The 18,684-nt window shown below is 37.2% G+C and overlaps 1 protein-coding gene across 1 annotated transcript in view; it reads right to left on the bottom strand.

The window, feature by feature from the left end:
• Window positions 1-4,847: 4,847 nt before the first annotated feature.
• Window positions 4,848-18,684, bottom strand: part of LOC103265157 (uncharacterized protein C8orf34) — a gene marked incomplete at its 3' end in the record, with an annotated part of 153,253 nt that continues 139,416 nt past the window's right edge. Inside the window, exon 5 of the mRNA XM_008062863.2 lies at window positions 4,848-4,876. Coding sequence (XP_008061054.1) covers window positions 4,848-4,876 — 29 coding nt within the window. The remainder of the gene's footprint in view (window positions 4,877-18,684) is intronic.

The following is an 18,684-nucleotide window of genomic DNA, read 5'->3' as shown; positions in this document are numbered from 1 at the left end:
ATTCTGCTTTAAGAAGATTCCTCTGGTGGCATGTCTTAGGTTGGTTTCTCTAGAATGAGAGATGAAGAAAATGATTTACTGAGGGGTTTCCTCAAGTGAAACCTGTATAAGAGTGAGAATCAGGAGAAGACAGGGGGGAAAGGTAGGCAAAGATATGGGTTCCACTTAGGGCTACTCACAGTTCAATCCCATAGAGAGCTCTGTAATATGAATGACCTCATATTCTTTCAGTCAGTCATTATAATATTTCAATAAGTTATTTACTGAAGACCAACTCAGACATCTCCGGTCAGGGTGACTCCCATAGGGTTGAGACAATCCTTAGAAGGATGAGTTTATAAGCACCCAAAATGCATAGCAATTGAAGGATGTCACTCTGCCCTAATAAAGGGAAATTGGGTAGACATCAACCATGTCTTCTATCATTTTGAAGGATGAATTAGAATTACAGAAGCCTAAGGAAGAATTATACATAGATGTAAGATGTGCTACCATCTGAACGTGAATAGTGATTGTGTAGACAGAATAATAGCTTCCCAGAGATGTTCATGTCTTAATCCCCCAAATCTGTGAATATCTTACATTGCATGTTACATATTACATGGTAAAAGGGACTTTGCAAGATTAAGATTACAAATGCTGATACGGAGAGATTATCTAGGCTATTCAGGTGGCCTCAACCTAACACGATTCTATTAAAAGGGAGAGTTGTTACTGGCTGGAGTTTTACAGAGATGGGATGTTGTTAGTTTTAAAGGTGTAGGAAGGGGGATAATCACTAAGGGACACAGGCAACTTCTAGAAGTTGGAAAAGATAAGGAAATAGATTTCTTCTAGAATGGAAGGAAGTCCTGATAACACCTTGACTTAATTTAGCTCAGAAGACTCATGCTCAACGTATAAACTACAGAGTTGTAAGATAACTTTGTATTATCTTCATTTGTTATAGTGGCAATAGAAAACGAATATAGTGGTATGGAAGGGAAGGGAAGAGACCAATGAACAAAGAATTAATAAAGTTCTCCCAATTAAAAAAAAAATCTTAAAGTAACATTATTCTCTGCTTTCACTTATTTCTTCATTTTAAATAGAATAACTAATTCTTATCACCTTCCTAGGAATTCATAAAGTAACCTTAATGGTCATGGAAAATAATTTCAATGAAATTATACCTGAATTAGAATATGATGATACAACGATTCATATTTTATAAAGGATAAAAAAAATAGCTTTAGTAAATGCCCAAAAGTGGTAAGGGAAGATTAAAAGGAAAACAGCTGTATTTATTTTTGTCATTACATTTAACACATAGGTACCAAGTCCACACAAATTGTAAATCATTCTGATTGGCTGATTTTTTAGTGGCTGCCTGAGATTCATTTTTTCTTATGCGGAAAAATTCAGGACTGTGAGCTTCATGGTCACCAGAGGGTGCTATGGGACAGCTGTCCTGCTTATCCAAGGATGCTCTCCAGGCAGGCTGAGGATGGTGGCTACAGCTCTGGGGGCCGGTGACTCCTTTCTATTATCTAGCACTTGTGAAAATCAGATGTGAGGGTGGGTCAATATTTTTGCACTTACATAAATCTATTTTTCAGTGAAGACTTATTTATGACAACTGTTGGCATCTTTATCAATAAAAAAGAAAAATAATAAATGTTCAATAAAATTCAGCAATTTCCACGAAGCCTTCAAAAAATAGGCATATTAGGTAAGTAAAGGAACATAAACTGTGTTGTGCAATTTAATTAAATGAAGACTCCCCTGAGCTAGTGCTGGGAAGAGAGAGGGTGTGGGGGCAGGGAGGACATGTTAGGAGGATGTTACTTAACCAAGTGTCAAGGCATCAATAATTTATCCAGTGAGGGTTACGCCTCTTTCAGTTCAAAGAATGATTAAAGGTCTTTGGCTCACCAAAAACAGTATAGACACTAATGCTGCCGCAAGTCAGAGCACAGGAAAAAAAAAAAAAAAGGCAAGGACAAGAGCCCAGCCGAGTAACAGCCCCACACAAGCTAATTTACGACTCAGGCGGGCAGGGTTTTGCAGAATATACTGGAAAGAGCAAATGAACCTAGAAATGGTGATGATTATATCTTTGTACATAAAATGAACATAGACCATAACTGCAGGAGAAGGCATTATTAATTGTTAGGAAGGTCATAGCATAAGAAAGAGACCAGTTGGGGCGATACGATGAGGGCAGGAGACCACGCCTGCCACTTACGGAACTTGCTATTATATAGAGTCAATATGGAGTTCTGTATGGAGTTAATACAGCTGGGTTTAAAATAATTTTAAAATATTATGATGGATTATGAAAGGGAATTCATATGTAAGAATATAATCACACATTTTATTTATTTCATTGTTTAATGAGCCAGAAATACATTTTTGTTTTTTTGAGTTAGAATCTCACACTGTTGCCCAGGCTGGAGTGCAGTGGCATGCCCATGACCATTGCAGCCTGGACCTACTGGGCTCAGGTAATCCTTCCAACTCATCCTTCCAAGTAGCTGGAACTACAGGCATCCACCACCACACCTGGCTAATTTTTTAATTTATCATAGAGATGAGGTCTCGCCAAGTTGCCCAGGCTGTTCTCGAACCCGTAGGGTCAGGCAATCCTCTCACCTCAGCCTCCCAAAGTGCTAGGATTATAGGTGTGAGCCATTGAACCCAGCCCAGAAATACATTTTTATGTACAAAGTCCAAAGGCGTATTCTATTTGGAATACAAGAATTCTAGTTTTGTCTTTTTGAAAGAATAATAGAGTTATTACAAAATAGTTTATTGCTTTAAAATGTCAGGATTTGTATGGGCTTATTCTTGTACTGTTTGAACATCTCTAATCTGAAAAACTGAAATGCTCCAAAAGCTGAAGCTTTTTGAGCACCAACATGACCCCATAAGTAGAAAATTTCATGACTGATCTCATGTGACAAAACAGTCAGAATTTGTTATATGCATAAAATTACCTAAAATATTGTATAAAATTATCTTCAGACTATGTATAAAAGATGTATAGGAAACATAAATCAATTTTGTGTTTAGACTCAGGGACTATTTCTAATATATCTCATTATGTACACACATATGTTTCAAAAGTTAGAAAAAAAATTGAAATCCAAAATGCTTCTGACCACAAGTATTTCAGATAAGAGATATTCAGTACTTAATATCATTTACTCTCTATGTATATTTCTATCCACCAAAGCAAATTCCAATATGTTTTCCATTCAGCAAGATATCTGGACCAGTGTTCACCAAATATTGATGATGATTATCTCTATCTAGGTGCAACTTTATTTCCAGATACACATCTGATGTTAGATTTTTTTTCAGCCAACAACTTATCACAACAGATTGAATGCAGAAGCAGATATGAAAATGTACCAGTTTTCAATTAAGCCAGACATTAAAGACAGTTTCAAACATATGAACAATGAAAATTTCTTACTGGTATTTTGCTTTGGAAAATTAAGTAATTTTCATAAAATGATATTTGCCTTAATGTATTGGTGTTATCACTTATTTTTAAATAAATAGGCATGTAAAATTTCCATCAGTTTTAACTTCTAACAGGCTTAGAAATCTAACATCTATATCAATGAATATCAATCAAATAATAAAGAAATATATATAATATTGATAGATATAATTTACATAAAATAAAGCTCTTTAGGGTCCTCAATAATTTTTAAGAGTATAAAAGAATCCTGAGATCAAAAAAATTAAGAGCTCTACTGACTTCTAAATGCATAGTTCTAAATCAAATCTCTCTCATAAGCAACAACTTATATAAAAATGCTTAATAGAAAATGCAAAACAAACAATCCAATAGAGAACGCTTGATGCTACTGCAGCCTGAAAAATATGCTTTTTACTTGGTTTTTTAAATTTTGGTAAATGGCCAGGCGTGGTGGCTCAAGCCTGTAATAACAGCACTTTGGAAGGCCAAGGTGAGAGGAATGCCTGAGCCCACAGGTTTGAGAACAGCCTAGGCAACTTGGTGAGACCTTGTCTCTACAATAAATCAAAAAATTAGCCTGGCATGGTGGTGCACGCCTATAGTTCCAGCTACTTGGAAGGCTGAGGTGGAAGGATCGCCCGAGCCCAGCAGGTCGATGCTGGGGTGGCCGTGAGTGTGCCACTGCACTTCAGCCTGGATGATGGAGTAAGACTCCAACTCAAAATAAATAAATAAATAAATAAAAATAAATGGCATCACAGTTGGCCTAGTTGCTTATCTCACAAACCTAAGAATCGTTGACTGGTTTTTTCTACAACTTCCCATGTCCGACCCATTAGTAAGTTCCACTGACTCTACTGTTAAGATCTATTTCTAATCATACCACTTCTCAGCACCTTCACGACTATCACCCTAGTTCAAAGTACCATCATACTCTCTTAGCATTTTGGAAAATTTAAACAAACACACAAAAAAACTTTATTGAGTAATGTTTCCAAAGACGAGCTGTTGAAAAGCACAAGTGTCTTCCATATCATCATTACCATCATCATCATTTAGATATAGGCAGAATTAAATAATTTAAGTAAAATAATGGTATTGGTTTTAATTTTTAAATATAGTGATTCAGTGATTACAGTGATTCCATTCTCCAACCAAATTCTGAAGACTTTGACTCAAAAGAGTGGGTGATACAGATTTAATGCAATAACTTTCATAAAATAATCTCAGCATATAACCTTGAAGATTTTTAAATGTTAGCATAAAATAACTTACACTAGAACATTTTTGTGCATTTCCAAAACTTTTGATTTAGGCAGTGGATTTAAACATAAGTTCTACATTTTCTTTTTAATAGACATATAGTTCAACTTACCTTATCGAGTTCATCTGAAATGGCAATACCTGGGATTCAAAAGAGATTTATAAAAAAGTTTTAGAAGCAATCTTTAGTAACCTAATGTTAAAAACAAATGTTCCATTTGTAAAACGAGTGCATCTTCTATTTTTTAAAATTTTAATTAGTGCTTCAAAATAACAATGGTGCATCCTCCTTACGAATGAAAACGAATTAGGAATTTTAGTCAATTATGTCAGCCATGAGCTGCTGAAACAATGCAAATGGTACTGTATTTCTTGTAGGTTGTTAAAGGCAGAACAAACTTGCAGACAATTGTAGAGACACTGTCTTATGTTATAATGACAACCAGGTATAACTTAGCCTGTTATCTTGTTGATCCCTAAGAATTGATTTAGGCTCCTAAAGTGATTAAATATTAAGGTAGAATGGTGGCTAACGATTACTTATTTTAATTTCCTTATTTTGTGAATGAGGAAACAAACTAAAGAGTTTAAGGAATTTGTCCCACAGTCCCTCAGATTGACAGTTACTTGAGCCAACGCGTAAAAGTTTCCTTTTCACAAGTTCCTCCCTCACTATCCACATGTTTCTCACTGCACATCAGTCTGATTTCTATCTTTATCATTCCTCCAAAATTATTCTGTCAGCAACATAAAGAGTTTTAGTCTTCAGTTTAATTTATTTATTTGTGATGATAGACTCTACCAACCCCACTTTCTTTTTTTCTTTCTTTCCTTCTTCTTTTTTTTTTTTAGATTGGAAAATATAGTTTATTTAGAAAGTAAATTGGAGAGGGAGAGAGAGGAGATTCACCTCTCGAAGATAGGGCAGGGGGCAAAGCTTTGGAAAACATGACCCAGTCAGAGCTCAAAGAGTCACATAGCTGGGCCAGGGCTTAACAAAAGCATGGCCCCCACTTTCTTTCTTAAAATGCTGTCCTCTCTTTTCTGGTCCCCTTCTTTGTCTCCTACTTGGGAATCCTCTTTTGTGGGGAAGGGGGTCCTTTCCTGAAATACTAAAAGTTATTTGCTGAGGTGTCTTTTCTTCTAATGCTAACCTAACCAATATCATCAACATTTTAAATTTCTCTATATGGCACATCTTTACTGCCAGCACAGTCTTTCTTCCTGAGCCAGTTGTTGATTTTCTGTGGCCACTGCAATCTCAACATTTCAGACTAAAGGCATCATCCTCCCAGCTCATTCCCCTTTTATTTTCTTTTGAACAGTGGTATGCCTGGGCTGAACCTAGGCACTGTGGCTGGACATCAAAGCAGCAGTGGCTAGTCCTCAGGTCTGGGGCACAGAGCAAAGGGGAGCTGGTGTCAAACTCCAGTAGGGTATAACCAAGAGACAAGGAAAGGTCTAAAGTTTAAAGTTCAAAGGAACATAAGGAAAATAAGAACAGGATTTGAAGCTGAATTTCAGCAGACTATAAAGACCAAGAAAGAATGAACTGGGTTAGAAAAGAGAACGTGAAAGTTGCTCAGAAAAAAATGAATCTAAGTAAAGAGCCTATTACAGGGTTTGATCCCCTCTCCTGATCTGGTATAGAATGTCCGTAGAGGGTGCAGACGTTATTTTATTAGTTCCTATATCATCTCCCACACCACAAACCTAATGAATCAATTACACACAAAGCCAAAAAATAATATAGTATTTAATATCAATAAATGGTACCATTCTTTCCTGAAATGAAAACTAGAAACACAGGCATATTTGGGGTACATTCCTCAATATCTTATGACTTTCTCTTTTGGTAAAAGTTACTAGTAACTAATAATTTGTATGTGTCACTCAACTAAAAAAGAATCTACCACATAAGGAATTTGGGATGACTTAAGTGTAACAATTATTCAAGGACTTGGTGTAATATAAAGGAGAAAAATCTTCATGGAGGGCGAGCACTGGAGCTGGGCTATGTCGTGCTGAGTGTGCCAGGGTGGAGAACTATGATATATGATGGCACCACATTTGGGGAGGAAATGGGAGACAGATAAGAGATCTCAGAGCTTTCTGGGCAATTATAAACATTTCTGAAGGCCTAACATAAGTCACACATTTATAAATATTTGGGCTTTAAAAATATAGAGGATTACAAGTTTCATTTAGAATAACCATTTTAAGAAAATGTAGCATATCAAATTTATGGCATATCAAATGGTTTATGTCACAGTCTACAGTAGATTTTAAATAAGTTATTACAATTTATAAAAGCCATGTATGTGTTTTAAATGCTTATATTTACATGGAATATAATTATATAAAAAAATTCCTTTCCAATATGAATTCAATATTAAGACTGAATATATTAAATATAAATATTTAAAGAACTTAATCTATTTTAAGAGAGCATATATAAAATGAAACAAAATATGTTTTCATGTCACCCAAAGTCATAGAGCTTAGATATCTGTAATTAAATAACCCATGATTCAATTGTTTGAGATTTTTGAAACCCTCTTGAATTTTTTAACTTGCAGCATTAATGCCCTTAGATCCGCAAAAAGAATTTTCTTATTCAGTTTTTAGAGTTATCTGTTGATCTTTAAATTTCTTTTACACTTCAGATTTATGCATTCATTATTCATAAAGAGAGCAGCAATCTATTACTTATCTTAGAAAGTAGCCCCAAACTGGGAAGTAAGTCAAAAAAACCTGTGAGTAGTCAAAATGTGTGTCACTCAGTACTTGCATATTACTCATGGGCTAGCTCCTGTCAGTTTCAGCAAGCATAATGAGCTATTTTTCAAGGCTAAAAATTTTTAGCAATGGAAAATGGTGATAAAGAGAAACATTGCTTTGAAGATATATTTCAGTACTAAGAAGTAATGGGCTCCAGAATAAAACTCAAACTAGCTAAATGGGAACTTGGTTTGGGGAATGAATTATGTCTTTAATTATTTCAACTTTTTGACCTGACTATATTTTGTTCAAATACTTAATATCATATTTTCTTAAAATTCACATATATTGATGACTAGGCCTAAGAAATTATCCATATAAATCTCCTCTCTATTATATATAATTATTTCAGCTTTCTATTATCAATGTCAAATTGCCTAGGGTATTTTTTTTTTTACTTTTTCTCATTTCATTTTTAATTAAAACTTAAACTGATTAAAAGCAGTTGAAAGAATTTTGATAAAATGCTTTTTCACAGAAGCATAAAGCTCTAATGGAAACCATTTATATTGACTGGGATAATTCTCCAAGTCTGGCAGAAAGTCCACAGTTATTCTCTGAAAGGATATGAACAACTTTTAAGCATTTCATTAGCTTTTAAAGGCCAACATATTTTAAATTTATATTTTCAAAATTTACAGAGATGGGGAAGCAGCAGTAATCAGAAAATATGCAAGAGAAAAATGTAGTGTGTTGCTACAATATGTTGTAAGCAAAGAAGGCTCAGAATCTGGATTCTTGATTCTTGATATGTACTAGAGCACATGGTCCTTCCACAAATCAAACTGAGAGCTTAAAGGAAATGTCCTACCAGAGTAACCAAAGAGGCTTGTCTTAGGGTAGCACTGGTGTCCAGTTGTAAGAGTAAGCTACATGGAAGAAAAGGGAAAGATGGGTTCTTTCAGAAACTGAACTTCTCTTCCAGATAAAGAGGCAATGGCCCCCAAAGGCATGTTAGAGGTAGATTTCCTGACTCTGCTGGTGTGCAAAGCTATCTGATGGCTTCCATTTGTGTCCTTCAATTTATGGGCCTTTCCACTTATTCTAATCTTCAAAGAAGTCTCACTGGTATCAGAAATTTATTTCCACAATGGAGTTCTCACATTCCCAGATTCTCATATAATACACTTGATTGCTGGGAACTGAGGAGGGCTGTCTACTCCATTTGAATGTCCCCAAAATATCTGAAACTGGAGTTTGAAACATAACAGTCTTCTACCCTCAAGCCTTCTTAAACTTTTCATCTAAGGTAGAGGCAGCATCTAGTCACCTTGATTATAAACAAAAACAAAAGACAAAACAAACACATTTCTATCTCTATTTCCATCCTTCCTGCATATCAAACAATAAATCTAGTCATATAACCTTTTATGTGTTCTGTTCCATCCCACGGTAACTGCTTTATTACAGGTTCTCTTCATCTGTCCTTGCATCGAGGTATGGGCCATATCAATTCTATCCTCCAAGTGGTCACCAGAGTTATTCGTAAAAAATACAAACTTTGTTAGGTTCATCACCTACTAACAAATTCTAATAGCACAGAAGCCCCCACCCCGTGACCAGACTCCCCATGACCTAGACTTCTTTTTCTTTTTAATTTTTTTTGAGGTAGAGTCTCAGTCTATCTCTCAGGGTAGAGTGCAATGGCACGCTCATGGCCACTGTAGCCTCAATCTGCTGGGCTCAGGCCTTTCAATTAGCTGGAACTACAGGCGTGTGCCACCATGCCCAGCTAATTTTTTTATTTATTATAGAGATGAGGTCTCACCATGTTGTCCAACCTTGTCTTGAACCCGTGGGCTCAGGCAATCCTCTCACCTCAGCTTCCCAAACTGCTGGGATTACGAGCTTGAGCCGCCATGCCTGGCTCATGACCTAGATTTCTAGTTTCATTATCTTCATTACTTATTTTATCCTTCATGCACCAACAATATAACATGTGATCTGAGAGACCAAAATAGACACCACTTTATCAACTAAGAAGGACCCCAACTTTGCCACCTACAGGTCGAGAGTTCAGGGCCTGGCTGACATGGCAACTTCCTAAATTTTTATGACTACAAGAAAAGCCACACTATTGCTAAACTCTCTAACAATAAGACCTATCTTGCAAATTATCAGATCCCTTCCTAGTTTTGATTTACAACCCAGACCACTACAACTCTGATTTGACAGAGGACTAGTCTAATAAGAATTCTTTCCTCAAAACCAACTGCAGACTGTAAGCCAGTTTCAGCAGTTTATAAGGACTGCACACAAACTGACATTGTATTCTATAGTTCATCTTTTGACATAAAAAACCTAATTCCACTTCATTTTAATGCTCCAATCCTGCCCCAAAGTGAACATGGGATGCATGTTACCTATATGTTTGCCTGCTGCACACGCACTCAACTCCCCTCATAAATAGGTATAGCTTTTCCCTCAAACCTGCTGAATATATATGCCTGTATTGTGTGTTACAGGCCCTGTGAGGCATAAAACCCAACCTGACCTTTTTCCCTTTGAAGAGAGCATCTATGGTTCATGCCGGAGACTCTCTCTTCCCAGTTTGTAAACTGATATCACCAATAAACCTCTCTTCTCCACTATCTAGCTATCCTGGTGGTCTTTTGGATGATAAACATTTTCCTCTTTCTCTGAAATGTCTTTTTACACCCATGCTTCTCTCTCTGCCAGGAATATCCCTCCCCATGACACATCGTCACCCTCCTCCTACCTTATCTTTACTTTTGATCTTTCTAAAGTCAGTTTAGGTATGTTCTCTATCAAGTCATTCCTAAACCCCCTTGGAAATTCTTCTACGCTTCCTCAGCTCTCTTGAAGCTCTTTGTACAAGACTTTGAAACTATGCTTTCCACACCTACCTCCACTACTAAAAGATAAGCTAGAAGTCAAGGTCTACATGTTAATCATCTTTATACTCCCACCACCTTCAATGAACAAATAGTTGCCACATTATCTGCCTCTGTTTTCTCTCATGGGTTGTTAGTCTAACTCCTTAGGCTATTTGTCAGAAAAGACATCTTGGGAATATTCATGACTGACTAACTAAAAAAGTTCTTGGCTATTTTTTTCTTGGCTGAGTTCAGATTGCTATTAGCAGTCACAGAGCATAAATATCTGTCCTCTGTTCCCCAAACAGCTGGGCTCTTTTCCTTGAAAAAACTCGAGCCAGTGTTTTCATATGAACTAAAATCTGTGGACCAATGTCTGGAGGGCCTAAGATGAATATCCCACCACTGCCTTGTTTCAGAGAGAGCTTCCAGAAGCAGCAAAAGCATTAGGCACTGGAGACCCTGCCACGCTAAATAGTGCCTCACTAAACAGAAGGCAGAGGGACATGAAGAAAGGTTGACTGGGGAAGGGGTTCCAGGGAAGAGGGACCAGGAAGAAGTGGAATGGAGGGATTCCTCATGTAGCAAACAATGGATGACTTATGTGCTAATCACTGCACCAAGCCTTGGGGAGTCCAGAAGCAAAGTGACTTTTCCCTTATGAACCTCGAAGACCAGAGAGGAGACAAATAAAAAACAGATCATAGCAGAAGGTGTGTTCAGAGAGAGAGACAGAAAATCCAGTTCAGAGGACAACAACAGGGAAAGAATCTTGAAGGAAGTGGCATTTGAGTGAGGCTAACGAGAGATGTAGGTTGTTGGAGAGGGAAGTAGTGGAAGGAGCGAGGACAAGACTTCAGGGCATGAAGACAGGCATGGACTGGAGAACCTCAAATGAGTGTAGTAAATAAAGAAAATCATGAAAGATGATACCAGAGACCTGATAAAGGTCCAGTTTATGGAGCACTTTTCCGGAGGTTTTAAGGAACCACCAAATTTCTGAAACAAGTGAGTGTCGTTTTCTACTTGAGATCCACTGTGTTTGCAGTGAAGGCTATTTGGAGGAATAGAGACACAAATTAAGAATGTGAGCAGACTAGTTACCCATTCCTAATCCACTTCCACGCTTCTCCTGGACATACAAGCTAAACTGTATTTCTCAGCTCCCTTGAAGTTAGCTGAAGAATGTGGTCAGACATAATGCCTGCCACTTCCATGTTTTGCATTAGGAACCTCCCCTGTGACCCTTCTCTGTCTCTTTTTGCTTCTGCAGCAACATTGAAAGCCATGTATTAAAGATAGTGGAATAACAGGAGGGAAATATTCTGCATCCTTGGAACACCATATCAAGTGACGAGTAAGAAAATATTTCTGTTGAATTAAACCACAGAGATTTTGGTCATAATAAAGTCATGATAATTGAGCCAGCCGTAAGCTCAATAAGAGCAGAGATTGCACAATTTTTTTTTCCTCGCACAGAGCAGGAATTAAATGGAATGTGTTAAATAGATGAATCAATGACCTGGTCAGACACATGAAGATACCAATAGAGATGGAGAAAATAATCAAACTCAAGACATATTTTGGAGGAAAAATGAGAAAGACTTGGTAACCAGTTATAAACAGTAGGGAGAGAGGAGTCTAGAGGGTTCCGGTCTAGAGGGTTCAGTAAGCTATGGTATCACTATCTAACATGTATCTTAGCATGCAGCGGAAAGATCACTTTTGAAGAAAGGGGTGAGATCCACTTAGCTACATTGAGTTTAACATGACAGTGGGATAACCAAGTAGAGATATGCTTTTGGCACTTGCATAAAAGTGCAAAAGGCATGGAGAGGAAATATACTCATTTGAGTTAGCTGTGAAGGGGTGATAATTAAATGATGAGGGTGATGACTTTGGATTGAGAAAGCACTTGAAAGAACAGATACAAAGGATGAACCATGGGAATAGCATTTAAAGCAGCAAAGAAAGAACACTTTTTGGAGTTATATGCTAATTGCTGCACCAAGTCTTAGGGAGTCCAAAAGCAAAGTGACCCTCCCCTCAGGAACCTCAGAGTCCAGAGAGGAGATAAATGAAAAACATTCCATTTCTTTCTGTTCCCTCTTCCCTGGAACCCCTTCCCCAGTCAGACAGAAAGGAGTGGAGGCATCCAAAAAGAATTGAGTGACAACTTCCAGAAAGGAGGAGATCAGAGAGACTGAAGAATCACAGTGTAATCAACAGGGTTAAGCTTCCAGAGCAATTTTGTAAGACGAGGCCTGGAAAACTGCTCATTAACCTTGGCAATTAGGAATCAATTGGTGATCAGAGTGAGAAGAATTTCGGTAGAAGTAAAGGTACAATAGTAGTATTGCTTTGAGGTATAAAAGAAGATGAGCAAGTGGAGATAGTAAGTGCTAATACTCTTCTAGAAACTTTGGATGAAAGAAAAAGAAGGAAATCTGATGCTGTCTGGAGTTAAACTCAAGAGAAGAGTTTTTGTATGTTTGTCTTTAACATTGATTAGAGCCATGGTGTACAATATGGCAGTCACCCATGTGACTTGTCCAAATTAAGAATTACTGTGTATTAAAATTTGCACCAGAGTTTGAAGACTTAGAATGAGAAAACAGAATATAAAAATCTCAATAATTATGCAATATGGACTACAAGTGAAATTGACAATAGTGTGGATATATTGAGTTACATAATTCATTTTGCTGAAACTGATTTATTTTGCCCATTTTAATAGTGCCTGCTTAAAAATATAAAATCATGACTATGATTCACATTACATTTCTATTGGACAGTGCATAGCTGGGGCATGTGATTGGCAGATAAACAGTAATGTTAACAATAATATATACGATAGGCAGAATTTCACAATGAACCCTCAAGATCCACACTTGTGGAACCCTTTCCCTTTGAGTCTGAGTACAAAGGGATATCACTAATGAGTACAAAGGAATATCACCTCCTTGATTAGAATACCAACCAGTAGACTTCAAGTAAGTCAGAAGGGAGATTTCCCCATGTGGCCCTGACCTAACAGGCAAGCCCTTTAAAAGAAGGTAAAGCATCAGGGAGATGGTTCATTGTGACCTCAAAAAAAGAAGTAGTAAATGACTATTGTGAGAGGAGAAAGCTACAAGCAAAGGACCTGAGAATGGCCTCTCATTTTTGAAAGCAGTGCCCAGCCACCAGTCAATGAGAAAGCAGACATCTCAGTGCTACAATTGCAAGGACTGACTTTAGCCAATGCACTGAATGAAGCTAGAAGAGGACTCTGAGCCACGGTTGAGATCGCAGCCCCAACCTACGCTTTAATTTCCACCTGCATTGATCCAGAGCAGCTAATCCACATTCATAGTCTTGAGCCACAGAAACTGCAAGAAAATAAATTTGTATGTTATAAAGCCACTAAGTATATGATAATTTGTTAAGTGGCAATAGAAAACGAAAAAAAAATCTAACATTTATTTATTTAATTTTTAAAAAACTGTTTTATTATAAAAATATGGGGTACAATCTACGGTTAGGTATACAAACGTTGATTATGCAGGTACCCTTGTTGATGAGGTGTGTCCCTCTCTCCCCTAGCAGTTTCCCTCAACTGCCAATTCCACCCCCCTCCCCTGACAGTTTCCCACTATGGCCAATTCCTTTCTTTTTTTTTTTTTTTTGAGTTGGAGTCTCACTCTGTCACCCAGACTGGAGTGCAGTGGCCGCTCCCAGCCACCGCAGCCTCGACCTGCTGGGCTCTGGCGATCCTTTCACCTCAGCCTTCCAAGTAGCCGGAATTACAGGCATGCGCTACCACGCCCGGCTGATTTTTTGATTTATTGTAGAGATGAGGTCTTGCTGCCCAGGCAGAAATGGGATCAAGATCATGGGTCAAGAGCTTGGACTTAAACAAGAGAAACACTGTCTTCTGAGAATGGAGGGGAAAGGGTATTTTGGGTAGGAGTATATATAGGTATATAGGTAGGTAGAGCGGAAGGTAGAGCAAGATCACATCTGATAACTTACATTTCTCTGAGGAGTTGGAGGAGGCAAGCCATTTGCTAAAACAGTCAGGAGGGATTGAGGTGGAGTTTGCAGATTATTGTGTGGGTTTCTTATAGATGCAGAGAGGGTGGAGAGAGAAAGGAACTGACAAACCTAAGTAATGGTGTTGAAAACCATGTATTGGCAGTGAAATGTTCAGCTTTGATGTACCATTTGTCTTCAGAAGCTCTGTCTTACTGGTGATGAAAAAATAATGATTATAGTATTTATTCAAGACTGGGATTTCATGAGGTGATAAGACAGAAGAACAGTAATAAGAGAGAACAAGGACATGGGTAAAATTGGGCCACAGTTCAGTCTGGGAAGGGTAAAAGGGAAACCAGAGTTGGGAAAGAGAGATGGAAAAGAATGAACAACTGATCTATGGAAGATTTCTAGGAGGTCACACAGCTGAAAGAGCAGAGTGAGGAGAAGAAGAAAGAGCTAGAATGAATGCAAGCATGCTGAACCACAATCTGGAAGCCAGAAGTACAATTTAATTTTGGAATATAAATCATATATCATTAAGATAAGGGCTTGTGAAAATTGGAGGGATTCTTTATGGTTATCTAGTATAAATGCTTTCATTTTGCAGAGGAGGAAACTGAGGAATGAAACTAAATGGTGTACTCAACTGGAAGCAAGCAAGTGTCAAAACTGGAACCAAGTCATCTCAGTCCAGAGCTCTTCTCGTGACAGCACTTATATCTGTTTTAGGTGATGCGCATTATGGCGCTGAAAAAGGTAAAGCATAGGGTGTATATGATATTCAAAAATCAACACTTTAGAAAGTAAACCTCAGACTGATTGAGTTTCCACCTTGACTATAAGCTCAGATAAGTATTGTGGGGTAGGTGGGTTATGGGTATGTGTGCACATGGATGAAGTACAAACAAGATAATATTCTCTAATAGAGAAGAATTCAGAATAACAAAATAAATGTCTAATAAAGATGCACCAAAAGCTTTCAGTCTCTGAAAATGTTTCCTAGAATTATTTATGAGTTGTTTATATATACATGTGTCTACTCCCACAAAAGATTGTTGAGAACAAAATTATTTTATTTTGATGGGACTTAGGCTATTCTCAAAGCAAAAATTACTACTAACTCTACCTCACATTTTTCATGAAGCTCAAATCTCTGGAGGTAGTTTGTTAGGTTTCAGAATATATCTGTAGATTAAGTAGAGAACAAGATTATAAAAAAGATAGATGGAAAAAGCATTATTAAGCTTCTTAACTAATTCATTTCTTCTAGATGGTATTTCTTAAAGAAATTGTTAAATACATTTAATCTGGCAAATTTAGCATTTTCTTTTTTTTTTTTGAGTTGGAGTCTCACTCGTCACCCAGACTGGAGTAGACTGGCCGCTCCCAGCTACCGCAGCCTCGACCTGCTGGGCTCCAGCAATCCTTCCGCCTCAGCCTTCTAAGTAGCTGGAACTACAGGTATGCACTACCAAAAATTTAATAGAAATTGACTTTGAATATAAATGCTTTAGTTTCCTTGTATCAATATCTACTGAGAGATGATTACATCTATTTTGACATTCATATCCGTATCTGCACACATGTCCATATCAATATCTAAATATTCAACAGACCATATGGCCAGTCAATAGTAAGGTAAGCAAGGTCCTATTATTATAGGAGTGTTTAAAAGTCTATATTCATATCTCTTTATTACAGAAGAATTTCAGTGAATAAATGTAGAAGGAATAAGAGAAATAAAAATTTACCTTCAGAACACCACAGCAATAGCTGTTGCAAGAACAATCTACCAAAGGGTGTTAAAACTGGTGAGAGCAAATTTGAGAATAGGATCTTTTCATAGCCTCAAAGTATTTCTCTCAAGATATTAATTATCAACAAAGGGAAGAATACTAACCTCACTGTGGAGAAACCTGATACTTTCAGCCTGACACTACCTTAATCAACTGGCTAAAGTTAATATAACGAGTCATACATGACAGTCCCTGATAACATGCACTGAGAAAGACACTCCTCTGGGGCTCTTCAATTACAGCCATGGGATGAGATGCATTAATTGAGATGTGAAGGTCTTATATCTTTACAACTTCTCCGTTCAAAAACAATTTTCCTTACTAGTTGAACGTTAGATGGAAGCAAACACTTGAAGGAATAGCTAAGAGTCCAAGCTCCTGGGAAGAGAGAAGCAATGTTTAAAGAAAGTTTGGAAATGTACAGAGGAATCCATGCACAAAAAACCCACTATGCCTTCCACATTATGACTATATGGCATTATAAGTCACTGTGATTCATTCTAATATGTCTACCTTTAAAATGGTAACATCATAAAGATTGCAAGGGTTTTATGCCTGATTTTAAGATATTCACATTGAAAGTGCTGCAAAAAGTTAGAAAAATAGCACAGTACGGTTGTTACTAAAACAAAAATCATTTTTGCCAGCTGGAAAGACTACCTAGTCTTTCCTGTTATTATTTGAGCCCTATCTTAAATATGTTTGTGCATGGAGAGGGTATTCAAGTCTTTGAAAGTTGACAATTACTGAGCTAAGATAATTCTATCATTTTGAGGAATGTAAATGATGATTTTCTATCATTCTAAACTAAAAATAATACTTCTAAAATATGTATGATTTTTAAGAATATACAACTGGAATAAAACATCAGAGGCTGTACTAAAATTAGGAGAACACTGAAAACTTTCAAACTTTTTCCATCAGAGTGGATGGCCCACAGTATCAAGATATTGAATATTATCTTGACCATATTTGGAGGAGAATTCCACCCCCTATGTCTTCCTAGTAATTAAAACAGTGGGCAATAAAGTTACTATCAAATTAGAGAAAGAGTCATAAACCTAAAACTATCATAAGAGTCAAACAAGAATGACATTCTGGTTCAGGATAATGGAAGAAGTAGGTGTACAATTATGCAGCTAAACTATGGGCAACTGGACTGCTAAATAAATATCAATACATAATAAAGCTGCATTTGTACTACTTCATACTGACCATGGCAGGTATATTACAAACTGGTAGCAAACATATAGAGCATAAGACAAGAATTTAATATTAAAACTCAGATACTGAAAATCATAGAAATCCAAGTCCTTCTAAGAAAATATCATTTTGTTCAGAAAGACACTCAAATAGTTTAAAGAGAGAAAAGAATAGTTTAAATCCTTACCACTTAAATACTACCAGAATACCCTCAAAAAAATAGAACCCCTTAGAATGAAGTCAAAAGCAACCCTCCATCAAATAAATACATAGGAGCTGACTGTTACACTTTATTCTGGCCCAGCTGCTGACTCACCTGATAGTTTATTTGGCCCTGAGTGTATTGCAAGAATAATATCCTGTAACTGTCTCTCTTCTACCCTGCTAATCAAGAACTGCCTTTATTGTTTCTCCAGACTACCCTGCAAGTATGAAACAAGTTTAAACAAGTCTCCCATTAGCTTCTGATTACAGAAAGTTGTGAGGCTATAACTGTGCTATGATCTGAATGTTTCTGTCCCCCAAAATCTGTATGTTAAAACCTAATCCCCAGTGTAAGGTGGTGAAACCCGGGAGATGATTAGATCATGAGGGTTCCACTCTCATAAATAGGGTCAGTGTACTTATAAAAGAAGTTCCAGAGAGTTGCCTTTCTTCATCCACTATATGAGGACACACTAGAAGACACCATCTATAAGAGGAGGTTCCCCCAAAACTCAGAAATTACCTTTCGGAGGATGGACTTCTTTAGGATGGGCTTTTCCCACTAGGTAAGTGTTCTAAAAACTCATCAGCATCAGTGTACCAGCTAGCATTGTTGTGAGAGGTTGCATTCGGCTTCAGGGAAATTTTTTTTTCTCCCATAGACTCAACACGTTTGCTCATTTCCTGATGGGTGGTTTACAAGCGCACTTGCCTACACAGTACTGTGTGTTCAGGAGTTTTTGACCCAAAATGTCATGATGCCCATACCCCACCCTCCCTATTCACCTGATTTTTCCCCAAGCCATATTTTTTTGTTTCCTCAGATGAAAAACATCCTCAAAGGGTAACGTTTTGTCAATGTAGAAGAGGTGAAACAAAAAACGGCAGAAGCACTAGATGACATCAAACTTTAAAAGTTCAAAAACTGTTTTGAGCAGTGGAAAAAGCATCTCGATAGTTGTATTGATCAAATGAAGAGTATGCTGAAGGTGACTGAAGTTGAAACATGTAATTAAATACACAATTTTTTATAAATAAGTGTTGAGTTTTCTTGGGTTCCCGTTGTATGAACCAAGAAACAAGTCCTCACCAGACACCAAATCTCTCA

Source organism: Carlito syrichta, unplaced genomic scaffold (genome assembly GCF_000164805.1).
Source record: "Carlito syrichta isolate Samal-C Ts95f unplaced genomic scaffold, Tarsius_syrichta-2.0.1 Scaffold305870, whole genome shotgun sequence".
NCBI classification, from domain to species: Eukaryota; Metazoa; Chordata; class Mammalia; order Primates; family Tarsiidae; genus Carlito; species Carlito syrichta.
This window is presented reverse-complemented; position numbering and strand designations above follow the sequence as displayed.